General features: G+C 57.8%; 1 protein-coding gene across 2 annotated transcripts in view; it reads left to right on the plus strand.

Moving 5' to 3' along the window:
* The window catches only part of RXRA (retinoid X receptor alpha), an 89,938-nt gene that overhangs the window by 44,262 nt on the left and 21,403 nt on the right, over positions 1-24,273 (plus strand). The window contains exons 1-4 of one of the 2 annotated variants that reach the window (XM_061476886.1): positions 13,934-13,955; positions 16,698-16,963; positions 20,693-20,843; positions 21,783-21,962. In XM_061476886.1, the coding sequence (XP_061332870.1) occupies positions 16,754-16,963; positions 20,693-20,843; positions 21,783-21,962 (541 nt within the window). In that variant the 5' untranslated portion in view covers positions 13,934-13,955; positions 16,698-16,753. Of the gene's footprint in view, positions 1-13,933; positions 13,956-16,697; positions 16,964-20,692; positions 20,844-21,782; positions 21,963-24,273 lie in introns of those variants that run through there. The other variant, XM_061476885.1, reaches the window with a different exon arrangement.

A 24,273-nucleotide genomic window follows, 5' to 3' on the forward strand; every position in this document is an offset into this window, starting at 1 on the left:
CTGCACTGGCTGACCTATAGCTCCCCATATTCAGTGCTGGGTAGATGGTCACAGTGAGCTGGGTGCATTTGTGTCGTCAGACAGTGGTCAGCATTCATGTTTCAGACAGCACAAACTGTAAGTGTTGCTATAAACCCCAATCAGCTCCATTGATAGGGTTTGCAAAGTGGGGTCCTGTGGGGTTGGCTGCAGCGGGTGTAGAATGAGAGCGATACAGAGCATGTTTGAAAATGCCACTCTTGGTGATGGGGAATCGCTTCCTCCTTGGCAGCAGGAAAAGGCCAATAACTGTTTGTCTGGTTTATGGAGTGCGGTTTGGCAAAGCCTGGTTTAGCAAGGGCTGGGTGCAGATAGACACATGTTACAGAGCATCTTTGCATTTGTTTGCTTGCTTTGTTTTAATGTGAAACTCAAGCCTCTTCCCTGTAGTTAGATCCTTCCAGCTAAGCAAGTTTTAGCATAGAGAAGCTGCTTAAGGAAGAGAAAGGGTGCTGGACATGGTGTAAAGTGAGAGCGACCGCTGTCACCACAGGCGCTTCCCAGCCTCTGACAGGAAAATCTCCAGTGCTCTGTCTGCACTTCCCTCCCTGCAGCCTCCTTTCCAGCACGTTGTTTTCTAAGCCAACATTGCAGGGTTTATTCCCACTGCTGTGTATTTAAATAGAGCCAGAGGTGTACGCAGCACTTCACAAACATGGGGGAAGAAAAGGCCCTTATGGAGAGGAGTTTTGTTATAATGAGATGATTGCAGTAGAAGTCATTATGGCTGGGAGGGGGCAGGAGCAGGAGCTGCAAGGTGAAAGGACCAGTTTGAGCAATTGAGGTCCTTACGTGATCTTCCCAGTGGGACTGGGGATGCTGATCTCTAGCAAAGGGGTGACAGGGGAAGCACCGGCTCTGCCACACCAGGTTAAGCCATTGGTCCCTTGGATGCAGCTCTTGTGACAACAGGAGGGCTTCAGAAAGGAAAGGCAAAAGCAATGCAGGACTGGTGCCACCCGGTAATGCACTGACCCAATTGTGCACTGCTGTGTAAGGGGAGAGAAATTCCTTCCTGACCCTCGTACTCATCAACCCATGCCCTCAAGCATGAGATTTGATTTTCTTTATCTGGCTTTCCATAATTGCAGATGCCGTGTTTGGTACTCCCTGTATCCCACCCCTCGGTAAACAGCATCTGCTGCATTTAACTCAATGGACCTTTTCCTCTGGGAGTTCGATCCTGACTGGAAGTGCCTGGAAGGAGGGAGGGAGACCTGGTCCCACCAACCTCCCAGCACTGGGGGTGCTCCCCTGGTATGTTGGTGGTTGCTGGTTGCTCAGCTGGAGAGGGGCAGTGTCCCCCCACACCGTGGCACATTCTCCCCATTGCCATGGACAGGTTTTAGCCCGACCTTCCTACAATACTTGGAGTTTACTTTGTGTGTAGGTGTTTGTGAGAGTCAGGGGTTCGTGTTGCTGCCTCTGCTGAATGCTGAGGAGCTGAGCACGCCAAGGCCAGGACTAAGTCCTGCTGCTGGTCTTTGCTTTGATGAAGGCACTGGAGGCTGCACGAGCAGCTCAGTGCTTGGAGGGGCCCATGGTATGTGGGCAGGAGGTGCCCCTCGTGCCCTCTTGGGGGTAACCTCTGCATTGAGCGCGCTGGGGCTGCTTGGGCAGCAGTCACAGGCATGGCTGGCGGCTGCTGCTGCCTGCAGCGGGGTGAGGACCAGGGGCTTGCTGGGGCATGCAGCTATCGCGTGCTGTCACTTGGCACTGGTTGCTTTGGGGCTTTGCTGTTCCTGAAGAGGGCAGAGCGTGCTGGCACAGGGTCTGCTGGCCAGGAGGGACAGAGCTGGGGAGGTCCCCGTGACCATGGGCACACGGCTGCCTTGGTTTGCTGACCCCATGGGTGCGTGTCGAAGGCTGGATGCTCACCAGCACCGGCAGATAAACCTGCCCTTAGACCTGCACCCTGACCAGGCAGCTCACCCCAAACCAGCAGGAGATGGTTTGTTTTGGCAGAGAGCGATGGGTGGAAAGTCCATTTTGGATAGTGCCAGCAGTGAGCGTCACTCAGCTCCATCTCCATAAGCGGCCCATCTACCCTCCTGCTCCAGCCACTTCGCGTTGAGAAGGGAACCAGAGGGTGCTGCAAACCCAGTGCAGCCCCCAAGGACCCGCACTGAGCCACTGCCTGCTCCGGGCTCCGGCCTGTCCCCTGCCCAGCACCAGGTCCTGTGGGATGGAGTCGGCAGAGTCCAAACTGAAAGAGTTAAAGGCTCTCTCCCGTCCAGCCGGGGAAGTGGGATTAGTCACGGCCTTCAGCAGAGTGCTGGCCAGGTTATAAAGGTGACAAACGAGCACAGATCAATAATGAAGTCGGTGCTTTCTGGGAATGCCAGGCACGGACAGACATGGGTGGTGGGCACCCGCGTGAGCTGCTCCGTGCACACGACGGGGTGGCACCGTCCCTCTCTCCTGTCCACCACGGTTGGCTCTCCCCTGGCACCACCGGTGCCGTGGCAGGCTGGGATAGCTGCGCCCATTGGCATTCCCCTGGGATTTGGGGTGCCTTCTGGAGCGGAGCTTGCGCGATGCTGGCTGCTGCCTCAGAACAGGGCACTGGGATGTAGGAGGCTGGGATTGCAGATGGTGCCCTGGGGAAGCCTGGAGTCTGATTGATCCTCAGGAGACTGGGAAGCATTTCCACAGCACTGAGGGAGCGTTGGAGGCCATGTTTCCTTTTCCAAGGGGACTTGGGCATGTCTGGGAAGGAAACAGCCTTCTAATTGAGTGGCTCGAAAATCTTTACTGTCGTTCATTACAAATCCATTCTTGTGCCCATATTGAAAGGACCGCGCTGCATAAATAGCTATTATTATTATTAATAATAACTGTTTAGATCTGATGGGGTTAAGCCGTTCCTGGCCTGGGCATGCTCAGGAGGTGATCCAGCATCCCAGCACTGCCTCTTGGTCCCAGGGTCTCCATAAACCTGCTGGGGATGTCTCAGGGGTTTCAGCAGCGCTTCAGAGGGGACAGCTTTAAAATGGATGAGAGAAGAGGGGAAATGGGCTGGGGATGTGACTGGGAAGAGGTGGGTGTGATGGTGCTGAGTCCTTGGTGCTGAGCCCTTGCTGGGAGCTGGGTGCTGGCAGGAGGAGACAGTGGCTCCAGAAGCACAGTGCTGTGTTTAGCACTTCAGCATTGGTGGCTTTCCCGTGTCTGTCATTAATATAAACTTCCTTAATCAGCCTTCCCAATGTCCTGGATCCAGGCTGACCTCCGAGTGCTGGGGCTGGGTGTCCCACTTGCTCCTTTGGGATACGGTTTCTCTTGGAGTCAGTGCCCGGTGCCCGGAGCAACCTCCGCAGCCCGGCCCTGTCCCTGCTCTGTCCCCGCTCCATCCCAGCCACAGATGCTGGGCAGAGCCTCAAGGGTGAGTGTGAAAACACAGATACTGATGTCGTGTTCAGGAACCTCCTTCATGTACCTGCCACTCTGTGTCGTGGCTGTGTCCCTCCAGAGCCTGAGGAGGGTGAGCTTCTGCAAGGCAAGTGCAAGGGGTCTGTGGAGGCTGAGGGTGATGGATACCTGGGAAATCCATCATCTGGGATGCTTATGCTGCTCATTTACGAGGGGTTTTCTCCTTCACCACTTTCCAACTGAAAACAGCGGGGTTAGCGTGAGCAAGCTCATTCTTGCTCCCCCCCTCACTTGACCTATGGTGCCAGTGAGGCCTTGCCATGCTTCAGGCCAGCTCTTTACAGTGCTGCAGGATGCTGAGTGCAGAGCAGAAGCTCCAAACACCCCAGGAACTCAGCAAGCTCCAAAACCCCACAGCAAAGCAGCCCCAACCATCCCACTGCTTGGAAGGGATGAAGCAAGACTTGGGCAGGAAGGTTCCCAGCCCCTCTCCGCCGTCCTTCAGCCGAGGTTGCCCTTTGCAATGAAGAGGTGCGTGGTGCCCTGTTTGGGTGAGGTGGACCTCGGCTCCCATGGGATGCTGTCAGCACTGTGCCCATGGCACATCTCGGCGTGTTATGGCACTTCCATGGGGCTGGTGCTGGCAGAGCCAGGCTCTTGCCATGGCCACGGCTGCCAGAGCTGCTCTGGAGTGCTGCTGCAAGGTCCTGCCTCGGCTCCCTGCTAGGGCTGAGAGCTCTGTCCCATGTCCCCGAGCAGGCAGTGGCACGGATCCAGCCCCACACCAGTGGCATGGCTTCAAGTAAGAGTTAATCAGGTGAGTGCTGCAGGTGCATTCCTTGCTCTATGGACACGCTGCTGTGTACTCGGTTGTGCTCTTGCCCAAAGCTGCTGCACCAGATGTTTTGCAACAAAAACCCCAAACCACATGAAAGCCGTTGAGTTTCATGTTTCATTATAACCCCAAATTCAGGTTTGCCAAGAGTTTCAGCCATTTCACAAACTTTTCCTATGAATGGGCAGTGGAGGCTGGTGTTGAACCTGGTTTTGATGAAAACCCAGGTGCGACTCAGTTGCTTTTTAGCAACTTCTGAGGCTTGCACAAAGGCAAAATTGGAAAGCTTTTGAGAGGAAGAAAGGAACTCAGAGCACGCCAGAGCTGGTGGCAGCGTTTGCAGGGAGCCCTTCGCCCATCAGGCTGTGATTCCTTGGGGACCTAGGACTTGGAACCTAGGCATGGTTGCCAGCCCAGCATGCCTGGCACCCAGGGATGCTCTGCGTGATGCTTTGAGCCCACTTGGCAGCAGCATCATCAAACCGGCCGTTCTGATTCCGTGAGTGCTGCCGGTGCTGTGAGCGCAGGGTCCTTGTTGGCAGCATCTCCTGGTGTTCTCCGCGCCTGGGGCTGCTTGGCTTGGGGCGGTGGCGAGCCCGGGCTTTGCTCTTGGCGTTGCTTTAGGAATAACTCATCGGTGCCCAAGCAAGCTGCGAAGCCAGACCCAGGTAGGAGACAGGTGGGGATGGGGCAGGGGATGGGGCTGGTCCCGAAGCGCGGTCCTGCCCCGGTGGGGCGGGCTGTGACAGCCACACGCGGCCGCTTTCGGCAGCGCCGGTTTCCCTTTCTCCAGCAATTTCCTGAAGTAACGTTGGGAAATGGGAAAACGCTGAACTTTTGAACCGCCCGGAGGACATTGTGCGGGGGGGACACAGCCGCCGCTGCCCGCCGTTTACTTTGGCTGCGGGGCCGCGGGATGCAGGGGGGCTGCGGAGCCGGCGCTGCCCCGTGTTAATGAATGGCTTTCTCGCCGGTGGGTCGCGGAGCCGAGGGAGCCAGAGGAAGTTTGCTTTTGCTCGGGAGAGAAGGGGAGTGCCTGGGCTGGGTGCGAGGGCAGGGGCTGACACCGGGTGATGGATGGGGCCGGGCTCGGGGTGCGGGCAGCTCGCGCCGGTGAGGAGCAGAGGAGGGGAAGGGGGATCCGCTGCGCCTGGAAAGTGCTTTTCCCTCTGATGAACTTGAGAGCGAATAAATCAGTGCCGGGCTGCAGCTGCGGAGCATGTGACGCGCCGAATCCCTGCTCCTTTGGCCATCGCGCTCCCCCCGCACCTCTTAAAGGCACAGCCGGTGGCCGGGGATGGGAATGGGGGGTCAGGGCTGGGCTGGGGGAGCCTCAGGGATGCGGCTGCTGGTCCCTGGGAGCAAGGAGCTCCTGCCAGGCTCTCCGTGGTTCAAAGCTCTCCGTGGTGCCAAGCTTTCCCTTGTTGGAGCTCTCCATAGCACATCATGTGAAGTTTTCCATAGCACAAAGGTCTGATGGTGTGATGCTCCCCATGTGGGCTCCTGCTCTGCTGCCCGTTGTCCCTGTACTAACAGGAGCAAGGTGCTCCCGGGGATGCGATTTCCCTCAGGGTGCCTTGGGCGCAGGGTGGGTGCCTGGTGGCAGCTCCTGCTCTCTGTGCAGGGGTGCCTCTGCTGGGCTCACCCAGGGCCACCACCCCAGCCCCATCCCACTGCTGGCCCATCACACCATCGAGCCCCTCTTCCTCGCTCTTGCTCTCACAAGCAGTGGTGGAACAGGAGGGAATCCAGCGCTGCGGCTTCTGCCCATTGCTGCTGGCACCAGAAGGGGAGGGAGCTGCGTGGAGCACAACACTCAAAGATTACTGAAGCCTTCCCCACTAGATGCAGGGTTCCACGCAGGAATGCCAGAGGACATGGGGTGATGGGGAGGGCGCTACTGCTCTGGCTGCATTTCACAACCCAGTGCAGTGATGCTGGGCTCAGGCTGGAGGAGGGCCTTGGGAGGGGATGTCCCAGTGGAGCTCAGTAAGGATCTGGCCCAGGCTGAGCAAGAACTGAAGTGTTGTGCAAACCCACTGGGGCTGGAGGCGGGTGCTGGTGGGGGCTCAGCAGGACCAGGGTCAGCCCCCCTGGGTGGTTTGCTGGGAGGTGAGCTCGGAGCACACCCCGGCGGTTTAAACTGCTGTTTATTTTCTAAGTGCTGCTGGAGCAGGGAAGTCAGGCATGGAAAAAAACCCAGAGCCGCTCTGTGATTTACGTGGTAAAGGAGATAAGTGGGGATTTAAAGAGAAGGGAATATATAATTGAGACGAACGTGTAATATGAGCAGGGATCCAAACAGAGAGATCGTAATCAGAGCGTTGGGAGAAGCTGAGGTTTATTAATGAAACGTCTCATCTATTTGTCAGCTGAGCAGGAGCAGCCTTTCCCAGCGGCTGGGGGCGGAGGGGGATTGCTCTGGTGTTCCCGGTGTTCCCGCTGCCACCGCAGGGATCGAGGCTGCCATCTTCCTGCCGAGGTGGATGATGCTGAAACCAAAGAAGGGTTAGAGGGAAAAGAGAAAGCTTTGGAAGCTGGACATTGCCGTTTTCCTGCTGTAATCTGCTGTAGATGCCTGGGGCTGGCAGCGCCCTGCAGTGATGCTGGTAACTGCCTGAGCAAGGGCTCAGTGGAGCCTTCTTTAAAGCCCTTCACCTCCCTGTTCCTCTGCCCATCTCTTTGCCCTCTGGTGCAGACTTGTATTCTCCTCTGGGAAGGGACAGCAGATACTTGGTGGATACTCTGGGATACTCGGTGGATACAGCTGGGAGTGAATGTGCGGCCTTGGGCTCAGTCTCCTCTGCTGGGTTCAGCTGGGGCTTCTCCACAGCTCCAACCTGCTCATGGGCATGAAGAGCTCCTGTCCTGCTCCTTTCTCACCCTGGCACTCGCTGGGTCCCCCTTGCTGCTCTCCCTGATCCCAGTGCTTGACTGCCCTGTGGTTGGTTGGTACCTGTGTGGCCGGGGGTTTGCTGTGTGGGTTGGTGGATCTGCTCCCCAGGTGATGTAAGGCACGTGGCATTGCTCACCAAGCGCCTGTTCTCGGGGTGACACCGGGAGAGATGCAATCGCCCTCTGTCACCCTCCACTCACTCAGCCCTGCCCCAGCGTTGCCATTGGGGCTCCTCAGCCACGAGGATGATGCTGGTGGTGTCCAAGGGGTTAACCTGGGACTGCAGCATGAACAGGCTGTGACTGGACATGAAACGAGCATTTTTGCAGGGTCCTTCCCCTTCCCAGGCCCTGGCAGTTATCTGCGGGCTGACAGAGTGCCTGCAACAGAGACCCGCTGGACATTGACCCGTCCATGCCGAGCTCAATTAGGCTGTATCTGATTGGACTTGGTGCAGCCTCATTAGCTTTGGACTCAAACCAGAAACTTAAACCCAAAGGCAGCTCGCAGGCAGACCTGCCTTTGTGCAGCCTGCCCGGGCAGGGGGGAGCCTTTCGCAAGCCTCTTTCCTGCTCCGGGAATGGGGCTCAACCCCTCATCCATTCCTGCCCATCCCTTCGGCCACGCCACCCTTTAGAGTGATGTGGGCCAGTGGTTGCTCTCAACACTGACCACAGATGGGAGCAGAATCACAACTGGGCAGTGTGAGGAGCTCTCACTCCTGCACCTCTTGTCCATCCCGTAATAAGGAAAACCTCATCATCCCAGGGCTTCCCCTCCGACCCCGTGGGGCAGCAGCACTGGTTCAGGGCTCCCATTTGCCAGAGCTCTTGGTTGGCTCTGCTTCATTGTGCTCTTTTGGCTGCTTCTTTCCATGCTTTGGAGAGGAGCATTTCAGGGCTTGGCAGCAGCTCCCCCAGGAGAGGAACCTGCTCAGCTCCAGATCTGAGCCCCATCTCCTGTCCATGTCCCAGCCCAGTGTGCAGGGAGCAGTGTGTGATCCGGGTTCACTGCTGGGCTCATTGCATGCCACGAGCGCAGCGCATCACTGCGGGAACCTCGACCTGAGAGGAGACCTCTTTCTGCTAGGGCGAGCCTGATGCTTTTGGGTTTCCCTTGTGTCTCGCTGGATCCTGCTTGGTTGTTCATAGCTCAGAGCGTAGCACCCCCTCAAGGGCAATCAGATCACTTCCCATTTGCCCACAAGCCCATAAAACAGCAATTGAATGTAATTAAAAGGCCATAATGAGCTTCAGCAGCCTGCGGGGCCACTGAGTGTGGGCTCTCAGAGAGCTCTTTTCGGGGAGCAGGATGGAGTGAGGAGCTCGGAGCAGAGCTCCTGGGACAGGATGGGCAGGCACGAGGAAGCACCCAGGTACCACCTCCACCACGTGCCCATGTGGGTGATGCCCATTGGGAAAGGCTGGAGGGACCCCAGGGTGCAGCCCTTCACCTTTGCAGAACAGAGGGAGCATGTTCCCCTCTGTTGGCATCTTTTGTTGCAGTTCTGGCTTCACTGATGCTCTTCAGCACCAGGGAGGTACAAGTTCTCTCTGGCCATGGCCTGGTTTGCTCCTGGCTGTGACTGGGGAGGGTTTGTCGCAGGGGACATAGACAGGGATGAGGGCTCAGTCCTTGTGCTGTGGTAGTGAGGTCTGAGCCCCCCAAACCTTCCTTTTGGGGTGCGTGCGGACAACCCAAAAGGATACAGGAGAAGGGGGGAAGGTTTTTGGCTCAAAGAGGGGAGATTGAGATAAAAGGAAGAAATTGTTTATGATGAGGGTGCTGAGGCGCTGGCACAGGGTGCCCAGAGAAGCTGTGGCTGCCCCATCCCTGGCAGTGCTCAAGGCCAGGTTGGACACAGGGCTTGGAGCAAGCTGCTCTTGTGGAAGGGGTCCCTGCCCGTGGCAGGGTTGGAGCTGGAGGAGCTTTAAGGTCCCTTCAACCCAAACGAGGCTGGGGTTCCATGGTCCCCAAGACAGCTGGGGCTGGGCTGGGGGCAGCGGCTGCTGGGAGGGGGCACAGGGAGCTCGGGGCTGCAGTGTCCGGAGCTGAGAGGGGCCGCGCGGAGCCCGGCACACACTGCCCCCATTATTGCCTGATCCTGCCGCGGTTCCCAGCCAGTAAATTAGGGGCAGTGGCTGCGCCGCTGACAGCAGAACAGAGCACATTGTGAGAGCAGGGACAGCGCCGGCCCTTGAGGGATGAAATCCGAGCCTGTAATTTCTCAGGACTGTTGTGACATCTTTGCACAAGCGTGTGATTGAGTCACATTTGCTTTATCAGCAGAATCCTTGTTTGCTGGGTGCGCCCTCCCCCTCCGCTGCCCGGAGCCCAGCCTTTCCCTGCTCTCCAGGGCTCCTCACACTTTCCATGTCACCCTCTTGCTCACGCTTCCTGCTTTTCCCTTCTCCACCGCAGCTCCTGCCAGGGGGGCTCGGGGCTGCCCCGGCTGCGGGGGAGAGGCAAAGGGAACGGGGGTGTGGGTCCCCTCATGGATGGGGAGGTGGCTGACGATGGGTGCGTGCAGGGAGGAAGCCGCAGGGATGGAGGAAGGCGTTCGGGAGCGTTTCCTCCAGTGACATGGCGGCTTCTGGAAAATTCCTCTTCTGAGTCCTTTCCCCCTCGGAGATGGGAACAGTCCCCACAGGCTTCGGGCTCTGCCCCCGGCTGCAGCAGTGAGCTGTGCGGGCACAGGGCTCCTGGCAGGCTGCATGGGGGTTTAAAGGCAAAAAAGGATGAAATGAGCCCCTGTGCTGGAGCTGGGCATGCTCCAGAGTGGGGTCTGTGCCCCTCCTGCACCCTCGTGGCCGCAGTGGGGCTGCTCCCCCATCCATGCTAGCTTGGTGGGGGTCATCAGACCTCTGGGCACCCAGGCTCCACTGCGAGGTTTGGGGCGAGGGGCAGCAGCCTGTTGATGGCCTTCAGGGGGCCGGGCAGCAGCACCAGAGGGATGCTGCTGCATCTCCTCCAGCCGAGGGAAGCCCCTGGACCAGGAGCCCGGGCTGGAGGCCCTGGGATGCGCTGTGCCCCTCGCTGGGTTTGGGGCGGCCGTGCCAAGGGTTCCACTGGGGGGAAGCTGGGGCGAGGAGCCGAGTGGCTTTGAGGTTTTGGCTTGGTCAGAGTGAAACCTGCAGGGAGGAGGAACCCCCGGCGCCGGGAGCCACCAAACCCCAGTTCCCACCATCGGTGCGGGGCTGGAGCGCTGCGGTGCCGCTGGCGCTGCCCGGGAACGTGCTGAGCACAGTGAGGAACCCCCAGACCTGGTTCCTGAAGAGAGGCTGCACGTGGTGGCTTCTGAGTGCCTGCAAAAGGCACAGTACTGGGGGTGTCCCCTGTGCGGACCTCGGGGGCTCAGAGGGACGTCCTCGGGTTTGTCTCTGCAGTGACTCCAAGGATGTAAAAAGAGACACAAGTCAAGTTACGCTGGGGTGAAATCGTGGTTACTCAGGACCAACATGCTCGGTGGTCCAGTGCTCCTGCACCCTCTTGCCTATAGGTGTGGCAGCAATGCTCAGAGGGGTGTGTGGATGTATGGATAACATAGAGCTGCATCTTCTGACATCTTCTATGGCATCTTGGGGTGCCCATTCCCAGTGATGGAGCACCTGGTGGCTTAATGGGCTCAGTTGCCGCTCCTTGGTGGGCATAGTACTGTAAATGCAGTTTGATGTGCTGGAAGCGCAGGGTGATGTTGTTTCTTGTCTGGTTTCTGGGGTAACAGCCAGGCTGCACCGTGCGGGTTGTCTCCCCATGTTGGGCACTGTCAGGTCCACGGCAGCAGCCAGCATTGGCAGGGGTAGAGTCAGTTCTTGCTCCATCTTTGCTTCAGTTCTCAGCTGTGCTGGTGTAAATTGAGAGCAAACTTACTCAAGATTGTAGGCCAGGGGCTATTTAAATCCATCTGCTGAAAACATACTCTGTTCTTTTAGGTTTTGATCAGGGACAAAAGTGAGGACCTGACCTCTTGTGGTCACTGTATTACCCTGGCTATTTTCACATGAAACCTATGGGCAAACCCTCGTGTCCTGCCCTGGTTTGGTGCCTTCCTGTGGCTCTCAGCATCCCACTTTGCGTGCAGGCTGTTGACCACTGGTGCCTGGGTTTGCTGTGCTGCCCACACAGGGACAGTGAGAGGAGGGGAGGAATCCTCCATCACGTCAGGATCCTTGGAAGAGATTTCTGCACCACTTTTGAGGAATGGGAGCAAATGGACAGTGTGGTTTTGATTGCCAGGTTTGTTTTGGGGTGCACCACCCGCAGGGGCACCGATGGAGCAGCTCTCGGTGCTCTCAGTGCTCTCAGCTCTGAGCGTGCAGCTTCTCCACGCAGATTCCCGTGCATTTGGGTGTCAGTTTTGAACGTGGTCAGCACCAGAGTGACACTTGGCAGCGCAGGAGGAGGAGAAGGACGTTGCCAAAAGCCTGATCTCAGCTGCACAGTCCAAGCACGAGGCTGCTGAAGGAAGGGAGCGGCCACCCAAATTTAGCATTTCCTGCTGTTTAATACTCAGAATTGATCTGCTTTCTGATTAGGGAGGAAGAGGTGCTGGGGGGGAAGCGGAAACAGGGGTGAGAGCGCAGCTTTCCAAAGCCTGGCTGGTGTTGGGCCCTACACCCCCTGTAGCCATGGGGTCCCTGCAGCCACAGGGTCCCTGCAGCCCCTCTGGTCCCACTCGGACGGGCTGTGGGGTTGTGTCTGGGTCCGTGACCCTCCTCGCCTGCAGAGGAGCGCGGCTCCTGCAGTCTGTGTGCCCGGAGATGTGTTTTGTTGACGTTCCCCTCTCCCAGGAGCTGCCCAGCAAACTCCTGGCTGTGTGAGGAAAGGTTTTCCAGCAGAGCGAGGTCACTGGAGCTTTACTGGCAAAGCCTCTTACACGTAAATGAAGATTATGCTGGGGAGAGCTTATGCTGGTACAGTTTATTCTGGTACAAATGAGCTATCCTGGGAAAAAAGCACCTCTGCGCTGTTGTTTGTTTCTGCCCCGGGACATTTTGTGGTCTAGAAATGGTAAATCACAGCCCATGATAATGCTGCTGAGTCAGCTTTAAGGTTGCCGTCCTGTGATTCTGTGATCCAGACGTGGGTGTCTGCTGGTCCAAACTGGAGCTTTCTGCCCCAGGAATGCCAAGGGGATGGAAAAGAGCAATGAAGCTGCTCAGGGCCATTGGGTGCTTGTCTGCACTGGGTGAGTGGCAGCCGGATGAGGATGGGGACTAAAGTTTTATGAAGACATTTTCTTCCCTTACTGAGAATTAATAATAGCACAAGAACTCTGTCTGTCAGGAGGCAGGAGAGGGGGAAAATACGAGTAAGGTTGAGCCAGCAGTTGAGATGCTGCCTGGGTCTTGCAATAGCCGGGATCTATTCCCAGCTTTGGCTCCGATTTCCTGTGTGACCTTGGTGAAGGTCACAGAAGCCTGAGCCCTGCTTGCTCTGTGTCTGTTGACGGGGCTGTTGTGTTGTCAGGGTATTGCTCTCTCTGTACCTCAGTTTCCCCACTGGATGATGGCTCCAAAGGGGAGCTTGCAGAGACAGGGATCTGCAAGGAGGCAGGGCAGCAATGAGCACCATGCCAGAAAAACAGGACTAGGCTCCTTATCTTGAGACCAGATCCAAACCCGGTGGCTCCAGTCTCCGTGCGGTGTATTCAGCTGAGGCGGGTTCCCTGCTGTGGAACACGCTTCATCACTGCACATGGATCATGAGGCCCAGGCCAAAATGCCGTGCTCTTTGGGAAAAATCCCCCCCCAGATTCTGTGGCTCATGGGTTCGTAGTTTAGAGAAAGGAAAAAGAGCTCCACTGCGAGTTCCTGAGCTGCTGAGGAGCTCTCGTTGCCATCGCCCAACTGCCGTGGGGCATCGCACAAGATATATAGAGGTCGTTGTGTTTAAACAAAGGACACAGAGAAAATAGCTGCAATTTATGGGTGTGACACGAGGGGAAATGCTTGGAGAAGGGTTTTGTTTTTAGAAACAGGCACAGAGTTTATTTTGGTCAGGAGATAGTCACAACCCCCCGACACGGACAGTCTCGCACTGCTTGAGCTGCAGACGTGCTCAGCAAAATACCTCCCATCTGCAGCAGTGTGAGCGGTATCCATCAGTTTGGGGGTTGTTTGTTTCTATGGGGTTATTCCATCAATTGAGGCTTCTTTCCTTTTGTAATTCATCGTTTTCTAGTGCTTCTTAGCATTCAAGGTCCTCAGGGATGCTTGTGATGAGTGAGGACTGTGGACTTGGCTGGCCAGGTTGGACAGGGCTTGGAGCAACCTGCTCTAGTGGAAGGTGTCCCTGCCTGTGGCAGGGGGTTGGGACTGGATGAGCTTTAAGGTCCCTTCCAAACTGTTCTATGATTCTCTGATTCTATGGCTGATGTCCAGCTCTGATCCCCATCTCTCCGCCTCAAGTCATTATTTTTCCCATATGCATCTTCCCACTGGAGCGTTCCAGGCACTGGAAGTGTCTGTGCAGAGTTGCCTCAGGCGGAATCTTGATTTTCCCCTGGAAAAAAAGACCCGAATCTTTTTCCCTATTTGCAGTTATTTGAAGGTGAACGTTTCCCTTTGCTGCTCCTCGCACAGCAGTGGGAATCGCTGTGCAATTTGGGCTGCGGAGGAGGAAGCATTTGGATGAGGAGTGCAAACATCCCTGTGTCCAAGGGGTTGCTTTGAACCGGGCTTTGCGTCACGGTGCTCTGAAGGAGTTCAGGTCTGGTTCAGGTTTCAGAGCGGTTGGCCAAGGGTTGGGTGAGAACACACCCAGATGTGTCCGTGCCTGCACACGCTTCTCCCCGACGGGCCTGTGCAGCACAGGGTTAGTGCTGCTCTCGCCTCCTTCCCTGGCTCTTGCTGCTGCCTGAGCTGTTTGCTCCAGACCAGCCCTACCTCACACCCAGTTCCTCGCTGGGTGCCGGGACTGTGTCTGTGGGAAGTGTAAACAGGATGGGTGAGGGGAGGTGCAGAGTGCCTGGGACTGGGAGCTCCCACGGTCCCAAGGGATGAGTGTTGCGGGACCCAGGAGATGGGCATTTTTGGTACCCAGGGGATGGGTGTTTTGGTACCCAGGGATGGGTACGTTGGTAACCAGGAGATGGGTAGTTTGGTAGCCAGGAGATGGATATTTTGGTAGCCAGGAGATGTGTGTTTTGGTACCAGGAGATGGGTATTTTGGTACCCAGGAGATGGGTGTTTTGCTACCCAGGGATGGGTATTTTGGTACCCAGGAGATGAGTGTTTTGCTACCCAGGGATGGGTATGTTGGTAGCCAGGAGATGGGTATTTTGGTACCCAGGCGATGGATATTTTGGTACCCAGGAGATGGGTGTTTTGGTACCCAGGAGATGGGTATTTTGGTAGCCAGGAGATGGGTATTTTGCTACCCAGGGATGGGTATTTTGGTACCCAGGAGATGGGTGTTTTGCTACCCAGGGATGGGTATGTTGGTAGCCAGGAGATGGGTATTTTGGTAGCCAGGAGATGGGTGTTTTGGTACCCAGGGATGGGTATTTTGGTACCCAGGAGATGTGTGTTTTGGTACCCAGGAGATGGTTATTTTGGTACCCAGGAGATGGGTATTTTGGTACCCAGGAGATGGGTGTTTTGGTACCCGGGGATGGGTGTTTCAGGAGAGGTGCCGGCCCTGCACGTGGCTTTGCTTTCAGATGTGCTTGAGTAGGCACGGGCCGGTCGCCAGTAACCTGCCTGTGACCTCTCCTGCCTTATTCAGGATCTTTTAAAGGAAGGACTGTGCTTTGCTGCCTTCCCTTTGCCGGCAGGTCAAATGCCTGTTTCCCCTGGCCAGGGGATCCAATGTGTCCTTGGAAGGTGTCCATCCATCCATCCATCCATCCATCCGTCCGTCCGTCCGTCCGTCCATCCCCTTGGCTAGTGAGAGTTTCTGGGGGTCCTTCAGAGAAGTGCTGGCAGGGACCCCATTCCCACAGGCCACATCCCAGCTGGCTGGAGCACGTTGTAGCACCCATCCCAGCCATTTAAAGGCACCCAAAGCAGAGAGCCAGGGAGCCCAATCCTGCTGTGCTAAACCCCAGGAGCAGATCCCAAAGCCTTGAGGAATATCCCAGGTTACTGCTGTGCCACTGCACGTCAATCAGCTGCGGGTGGCGTGGTGGCAGGCGGTTGTTTTATGTCGACATCCTGCGGGAGCCGAGGCGAGGCCAATCCCCAGGGATGGGGATGTTCACCTCTGCCATGGAGACACATGCCAAGGCCCGTGGTGCTGGCTCACTGCGATGCTGGGATGGCTTTGGAGAAGCTGGCCCCATGGCTTTGGAGAGGAGCATCACTGCTGTGCTGGACCTTTGCTTTCTCGTGATGGGGTTTCCTGCTGGGATCAGTGATCTCTGGGCAGATTGCTGGGGCTGGGCTTGCTAATTTGGAGCTAATTGCTCCAAAATCCTGGGGATAGAGCTGGCCCCGTGCAGGTGACTGCAGGCACCGCTTCCCAAGCTTCAGTCAACTTCGGCGCCTGGAGCCAAAAGCCGTGGCTCCGGGACCCCATGAGCAGCTCCTGGGCAAGCGGCTGTGCCGGTGCCTCCCGCTCCCTGGGCCCCCCTTTGCTGGTGCGAGCCGGGGCAGTGCCGGGGGTGCTGGGGTGAGCAGGGCGATGCCGCGGGGCCCCCGGCGCCTTCCGGCAGCTCCGCTCGCAGCCAGCCCCTTCCTCGCTGCGGATTGTTTTGCAAGCGGCGTGACAGGATGGGGAGGAAATGTGCCAGGAGCGGCTCCGTGGCTCCTCTCGGGAGAGCTGGAGGCTATTTTTAACCCCCCCTTCCCGCCCTCCTCCTCCTGCTCCCCCGGGACGCGGGGCCACAGGGGCAGGCACAGCCCCGCGCTGCTGCCTGCAGGGAAGCTCCGTGCGGCGCACGCAGGGTTCCCCCCGCACGCTCCTGCCCTGGGTGCACAAACACAGCTCGTGCAATGCACAAACACAGCTCGTGCAATGCACAAACACAGCTCGTGCAATGCACAAACACAGCTCGTGCAATGCACAAACACAGCTCGTGCAATGCACAAACACAGCTCGTGCAATGCACAAACACAGCTCGTGCAATGCACAAACACAGCTCGTGCAATGCACAAACACGCTGTCCCTGACAGACCGCCCTCCGCACCGCTGCCGCGTGCGGGTGCTGCCGCGTGTGCAGCCCCGCCGTGCTGCTGGCGTAGATCCGAGTTATCCTGCAGCGTGGGGAGCACTGGTGGGTTGATCCCGGGCACCAGCCGCAGCAGGGGTGCTGCCTTCGGGGCAGGGTTTAAAGCTGGGTGCAGCGGGTGATGAGTAGGATGGAGACAGGCATCCTGATAGGTCTCGGGGTGGAGGTGCCCTCAGCGCCTGCCCTCGTGCCTGTGAGGGTCCTCCAGCGGAAGGTGGTTGTGAAAGGTGCACTGGGAATTTCGAGGGCAGGTTCAGAGCCGCCCCATGGCAGGGCAGGGAGGGGGGGACTCTGCTCAGGGCTTGCTGCAGCGATGCAGTCAGACTGGGGACTGTCCTGTCCTGGATGGGAGACTCAACCCCGCTTCTCTCTTTCCTCTCTTACAGATTTCTCCAACCAAGTCAATTCCACATCCCTGAACTCTCCCACAAGCCGGGGGCCCATGGCCACCCCATCCCTGCACCCGTCCATCGGGCCAGGCATTGGCTCCTCGCTGGGCTCCCCGGGCCAGCTCCACTCACCCATCAGCACCCTGAGCTCACCCATCAATGGCATGGGACCTCCGTTCTCCGTCATCAGCTCCCCCATGGGCCCGCACTCGATGTCCGTCCCGTCCACCCCCAGCCTGGGATTCGGCACCAGCAGCCCACAGGTAAGGGGCGGTGGTGGGAATGTTGCAGCTGCCTGTTTAGCCGGGAGAGGCCACCTCTGTGGGGTTCCTGATCCAGAACGGGCTCTGCCCTCCCTGCTGCAAGCCTCGGCTAGCAGGATGCTGCAGTGGCCTGGGTGGGCTACAAGGGACCAACACAGCCGGTGTATGGCCATACATCACCTCCCATTGCTTGTACCCTCCAGTCCTGCCCTGCTTGTCCCCAGGCTGGGGGTGACAGGGGAGCAGTGACTGCCTCTGGGAACCCTGAAGCTCTGGATGGACCCGGAGCCACCCCAATGCTTCTCACTGCCCTGTCTCTCCCTTGGGAAGCCCACAGTCCCCATGGTGCAAACCGAGGGGCTCTCCTCGAGGGCAAGGGATGATGTTCACTGGCTGGAGATGAGGTAAAACCCCTCCAAGCCTGGAGCGATAAGCTCTGTTTAAAAATAGCATGATAGGGCTGGCCCCTGCCACCTGCTGCTGGTGCCGTGGTGTTCAGTGAAAGGGCAGACTAAGGAATTGGCCTCCACCTGCCCCTGGATGCGGGTTAGTCATTCCCGGCCCCAGCAGGCACCTGCCGGCACCTTTATTTTTAACTACTGGATTCATTCCCAGAGATAACGGGTCTGCTGGTCCCAATCCCAAGGCAGGAGGTGCATGGGGTGGATGTGCCGCCTGCGTCCCTTGGCCAGGGGAAGGGGGAACTGAAACAGCTCCTGGGAACGGGCGGCTGGAGCAAAATTAGCACCGAGAGCACCAAAACGGTGGGGAAGGAGTGGGAAGGGGGATGTGAAGCAACACGGGGATGAGCCGTAAGCTGGGGTGGAAATGGGGAAGGGGTGATGCACCCCCTGCATCAATTGCAGTGGCTATAGGGAGCGGCGAGCCGGGGGAACTGAAAAAGCAGGGCAGAAAAGGGGAATTGAGAATGTGGTGCTGGGGGTGAGCTGGCACCACGGCGGCTCCATCGGCGCCGGGCAGGAGCCTTCGTTCAGGGCTTGTCTTAAGCGGTTTTCCTGGAGGTGACAGCGAAGAGGTCTCCAGCCTAGTGGTTCCCACCATCTGTTCCCTGTCTGGGCAATTAGGTCCCTGTCCCATCCCTGCAGCAGGCAGAGACACCTACCTGGGAGGATGAGGCTGGTGCAGGCAGGCAGTGGGGCTGATGCTCAGGGGGGAACGCAGCCCCCCCACCACTGCAGCGGTGTAATGAGGCGAGAGGCCCCCATGGCTGCACGGGGATGGCACTGATGGAAGGTGCTTTGAATCAGATGGCAGATGCCACTTGCCATCAGGCCATGCCTCATCACCTCCGGAGAGCCAGCGGAGCAGAAGGGCACAGGGCGTGCAAGGGGTGGTGGTCCCCCCACCCCTGCTCCTGCAGCAGCTGGGGTGGACAGGGGTGTGGAATGCTGGGTGTTATCCCTGTCCCATGTGGCTCCTCCAGGGTGAGGAGCCAGCAGCCCTGGGTACCAGTGTCCAGAGGATGCTCAAACCGCTCCCGGCGCCCTCCCACTGCACTGTGCAACTTCCCAGGTTTCCAAATGCAGCCCCAGTATCAGGGCGTGAGGCAGGGGTCCTGCCATGGGATCCCAGCACGCAGGGATGCTGGGACGCAGCTGGGGTAAGGCGTCTGGGGCAGGAGCTGGTGAAAGCAGGGGCAGTTTGCAGTGGAGAGCAAGGTCTCAGCCGCGCTGTGGGGGCGGACCCAGCGCTTTACTGGGATTTAACACATTTTGAAGCCCTCTTGTCTACAGATTCTGGAAAAACGGGAAAAATCAGGATTTTCCGCAGGGGCTGGGGGGAGGGCCCTGCCCACGCGCTCGCAGCCGCCCCAGGCATCGCTGGCAGCGGCTCGGGTGAGCGGGAGCAGATCAGGATCGGGCTTTTCCAGAGCCGCGCTGCCTTTGCTCAGGGCTTTGTGAGGGTGCCCGGGGGACCGGGGGCGGGTGCGGGGGTGGAGCAGAGCCGGCAGGGACAGCCCGGGTCTGTGGTGCGGAGGGGAGGGAGAGGCGCCGGGGGCTCCGCTCTGAGCCGGGCCGTGGAGGCAGCGCGGGCGCCGGGCGCGGTGGGAACCCCCGGCACGTGGTGCCCGGCCGGCGCGGGCAGAGGAACCCGTGATTTCCTGCAGCCCAGCCCGGGCTGACTCAGCTCCAGCCCCGGCTCCTGCTGGGTGTGGGGCTGAGGAGGGTGGGTGACCCCCCCCCCTTGCCCCGTTGTGGTTCTGCACACTGTGCCCCCCAGGGGCTCTTGGGGCTGCCGTGGTTGGCTCCGTGAGCTCTGTGGTGAGGAAAGGTTTATTATCATCGGCATAGAATCGCAGGAGCACGGAATGGTTTGGGTTGGAAGGGACCTTAGAGCTCACCCAGCTCCAACCCCTGCCATGGGTAGGGACACCTTACACTGGAGCAGCTTGCTCCAAGCCCTGTGTCCAACCTGGCCTTGAGCACTGCCAGGGATGGGGCAGCCACGGCTGCTCTGTGCCAGTGTCCCACCACCCTCATAGTAAAGAAATTCAGGCAATGACGAAATGGCTCCAAAAGTGCCCTGGGAGGAATTCCCGGAGCTGGAGGGATGTGGTACAGCAGAGCCAGCAGCTTGCAGGGTAGCTCAGAGAGAGGCTTCGTGCCTGGGGGCCCACAGACCCCAACGAGTGCTCCTGCCTGGGGCCCACTCATCCCTCCCCTGCCCAGTCTCTCACAGGGTAACCAAGCAGCAGCTAAACCCTAGGAGCGTATCCGGGGTGGCACCGGGTCCCACTGCCTTTGGTTCCTCCGCTGGCACAGGCAGGCAGGAGGGGGAGGCAGATCCGTCGCATTTCTCCGGGGTGGGTTTTCCTTGCTCTGTTCCATGGTTATTAGTCATCCTCCTCCTAAGCCCTCCCCACCAGCCTGGAGCCTTCACAGCCAGAGCAGCGGCTGTGTGGCTCTAATTGATGGATCACGAGCCCTGGGATTTCCCTGCATTAACGTGTGACAAGTGCAGTTGCTGAGTGTGTCTGTGAGGGTGGAGAAGCACAACAAACCAAGGCACAAATCCTGCGTATCCAACCTGGATTTAGCAGCTGGCAGGGATGGAGGCTGTGTGCCTGGGAGGGCAGCCGCAGCCTCCCGCCTGTGCTGCGTCCAGAGCTGCCTGAGCCCGGCTCCCCCCAGCCCGCTGTCCCTGTGTCTGGCCCACATCTGAGTTTCTCTTGGTACATGGAGGGGGGGGAAAACTGCAGAGGGCAATGTGGGAATCAGCCCAGGCATCCGCTGCTCAGTCCCAGCACCATGGGGCCATGGCAGCACTCAGCTTCCAGCCGGTTCCCTGCTTTCTTCACCAGCCACTGGAGACCCATCTCACTGGGGAGGGAAGCGGAGGTGTGCAGTGAGGCTGCTGCAAGGCTGGAGGTTGCAGGGGAGCGTCCCACCCAAGGCAGCTCTGGAAAGCCAGGCCCTGTTGCATCTGGGATCTATTTATTTGCTGTGAAGGTTTCCTTTGGAGGGATAATGCAAAAAGGATATCTATAAATCGCAGAGCTAAAGCGCGCGTGTCCTGGCCTTCATCATCCATGCAAGTGCTTGCTCCCAGCCAGCAGCTCTCCCACAAACCATCACTGCAAATCATGTCCCCACTGGAAGCGTGTCCCCTGCCCCTGTCTGAGCGTACAGCCAGCCCAGCTGTGGGGCTGCTCAGCCCCACATCCGTGTCCCCAGCTCCCCGCTGAGCACTGTGATTCTGCCTTGACAGCTCAACTCGCCCATGAACTCCGTCAGCAGCACAGAAGACATTAAGCCCCCCCTGGGGCTCAACGGAGTCCTCAAAGTGCCAGCACATCCCTCAGGAACGATGGCCTCCTTCACCAAGCACATATGTGCCATCTGCGGGGACAGATCTTCAGGTGAGGCCAGTGCCTGCCCCGGGGGGGTCACAGCGGTGTGTGGGTGCCCTGGGGAGCCTGGCGAGGGCTTGCACAGCTCCCTGCACACAGGCCATCGGGAGAGGAGCTGCCCGTGCCCCCATAGGGGTCTCTGCTGAGGGTGTTACACCCTCATCCCCAAGCAGCACAGCCCTTGTCTGAAGACAAGGCAGCAGTGAGCGTCCCTCTCTGTACCCATCCTTTGATCCGCAATGGTATTGTCACATCTCACCAGATAGAGAGATGTGCTTCACATGGAGTGTCTGCACTCCAGGGAGATAAAGATGTGCTAATTCCCTTTATTCTCATGCTGTTTCAAAAGCTTTCTGCTCCAGAATTGCTCTGGTTGCCTTGTTTGTGAGGCCCTTAGGGACACCTCCCGCCCCTGTCTGGCTCTGAGGCTTCAAGCAGAGGGCGGTTCTGTGCTGCAGAGTGGGCTGGGGCATGTGTCTGGTGTGGGGAGTCCATGTGGGTCACAGGGGATCGGGGGGGGGTCCCCAGTTTCACTGCATGCTCACCCCTGATGTATGGCTAAGAAATGACAAGGGCTTTCCCTGGGTATAAGGCTGGTGGTAGCCCGTGGAGGGCATCCTGGTTTATGGAAGTCACTGCTTTTTAATTCACAGCTCCAAGAAACCCCTGCTTCCCACAGACATGGCCCTGGGAATTGTTGATGGTCTTTGTGGCCAGGGGGAGCAAAGGGGGGACACTCAGTGAGTCACAGAATCATCGAATACCGTGTTGGAAGGGACCTCAAGGATTCTGGTCCATCCTTTCTAGGCAAAGCATCACCTAGACTGGATGTCCCAGCATCTTGTCCACCACCTCCCTGTGGAGATTATTGCAATGGTTGCTTGTTCTCATGGTGAACAAAGATCCTCTTGTGTCTTGAGTCCCCCTAACCCGATTCTCCCCCCACAGGAAAGCATTACGGGGTTTACAGCTGCGAGGGCTGCAAAGGCTTCTTCAAGCGCACGGTGCGGAAGGACCTGACCTACACGTGCCGCGACAACAAGGACTGCCTGATCGACAAGCGCCAGCGCAACCGCTGCCAGTACTGCCGCTACCAGAAGTGTCTTGCCATGGGCATGAAGCGAGAAGGTGAGGCAGGGGGAGCCTGCCGCGGGCTCCCAGGGGTGCTGTGGGTACCTTTCCTTCGCCAGGGTGCTCCTGTGGGCAGCATCACGTGCACCAGAGCTGCGTGAGCCTTGCGGAGGGCTGCTTGTGCCGGGGTTTGCATTTTGCCTTTGCGCCACAGCCGAGGTCTCTTTTGGGCTCCAAACCAGTGCCAAGCCCCAGGATGGTCCCCAGCTGGGCACTGGCGAGACAAAGACCAGGTTTAACTCATGGGTTACGGAGCACCATCCTCCTCCTCAGGGTCTGCTGCTTGGGCACCCACACTGAGCACTGGCTGCTCCGCCTCAGCCCTGTTCCCATCAGCACCAATGCTGCTGTTGTTTTCTCATTGGGAAGAAGAAGGAAATTCAGTCTCACAAAAGATCTCTCTCCCCCCACTGGAATTTAAATGCAGGCTCTCAAGCTCCCTGGCAGTGCCTCTTTCAAATGCTCTTTTTAAATGCTGACTGCATCTGTTTTAAGCTGCTGGCAGAGCAGGCTTTTACCAGACGTGACGTGAGAATTGACCCCGTGGTGCTGCTCAGTTCTCTGCTGCCTTCTCCCCTTACATCTCCAGAGCCACACTTGCCTCCCTGCCTGGCGATAAACCCGTCCCTCTGCCCAGTCACCCTGGTTGCAGCATCGCTCCAGCCGGCTCTCTTTGAAGAGCACTTAGTCCTGTCTGGAGCATTAATTAAGCAGGGCAGTGCTGGAGCTGCAGCTGAGTGCTGCGCAGCCCGGCCGCGCTGGGGTCACCTAAGGACCCACCGTGAGCAGAGTCTTCAGCTGTCAAAGCCGTCTGGGCTCGAGGTGCGGGGGGATTGCATCGCTTTGGAGTTGGGGCACCCAGGGCTCCTCCGTGGCCCTGCAGAGCTTAACCCTTTGGTGCTCGGGAGCGGAGCTTCCTGGAGCTCCAGACCTCCGGTCTGAGGTGGAGACATTCAGGAAATGCCGCTGAAGATGAGAGGGGCAGTGCAGGAATAATCCTCCGTGTGCAGGAGGTGGCACTGCCCTGGCTGCTCCGCAGATGGGCAGAGCATGGAGCACGCAGGATCCCATGGGATGTGTGCGTCAGGAGGAGGAAAGGCTGATCTCCAGCCATGGGAGACTCGGGTGGCTAAAATGAAGCCAAGAAGTCTCCTGTGGTTTGGAGAGTGGAGCATTGTGGAGCATCCCATTGCCCTGGCATTGCATCCGGAGCCTTGCACTGGAAGCTGGAGACCTGCTTTCCTTTCAGACCCCTAGAATGCCTCAGCCAGCATCCATAGGGAAGAGACTCCAGAGCTAGCTGGGAAGGGAACCAACCCCGCAGTAGTGAGAAGGGAACACCATCAGTAACGCTTTAACCCTGCAGCCTGCACTGACACTGGTGATCGGGTCCTGCTTCATGCCTGCTGCAGGTGGTGATTGCATGGGCAGCACCACTGATGTTACAGGTCCATTAATTAATTCCTCCATGGTGGTGGAATTCCCCAGGGAGTGCATACAGCGTGAGGACTCGATTAATTCATCTTGATTAACGTTATCACAATGAATACCAAATGAATTCATAACCATCAGGCAATTATTTAGAAGTGTGACAGATGGGATCCTCCGGACTCGGGCAGTGCTGGCGGATCTGACACTGGCACTGCTGGGGCCAGCTCAGGGAAGGGCAGGAAGCCAGGGCATCGGCAGTGAGCAGATGTTTGGGGTATGATCCCTGTGTAGGGAAGGCTGGAATGACTCTCCCAGTCCTCAGAGAAACCTTTTGCTTGTTATAAACCGAAAAACTCGGGGCAGGTTTGGAGATGTCCCAGTGTTATCCCAGATCTGACAGTGAGAAGCTGGATCTCGCTGAGCTTTGGGTTTGGGCAGCTCTTGAGTTTCACACATGACAGCCACCTGATTTGCCAAACCCAGAACATCCTTCCCATTGCATCCATCCTTTGGCAGGCAGGAGCCTTGTCCTTGCACCAGTCCCGCTGCCTCCCCATCACCTCGGTTTGAACAGTTTTGGGCTAAATCCTGTATTGCTAATTCCTTTTGCCTGTATGCTCGCAACATAGCTGGCTTCTTATCCTCTAGTGTAAACTTGTTGCATCTTTTAAGTGACAGAACCAGGATAATAGGCCTCATTTCCCCCAAAATTATCTTTCTCTGGAGACCTAATTTATTGCTGCATAAAAGCACAGAAGATTTCTGCTGGGGAAGCATCTCTCTTGTAGCCCAAAGGTATTTGTGTGTCATGGAAGTACAGTAAAACCCTCTGAACCAAGGACTGTAGCTCTGATGAGAGAATAGCTGCTAAAGGCAC

This window comes from Pezoporus flaviventris, unplaced genomic scaffold, assembly GCF_033815535.1.
Source record: "Pezoporus flaviventris isolate CSIRO_AGI_PZ_B2104156 unplaced genomic scaffold, CSIRO_AGI_Pfla_v1 ptg000097l, whole genome shotgun sequence".
Taxonomy (NCBI): Eukaryota; Metazoa; Chordata; class Aves; order Psittaciformes; family Psittacidae; genus Pezoporus; species Pezoporus flaviventris.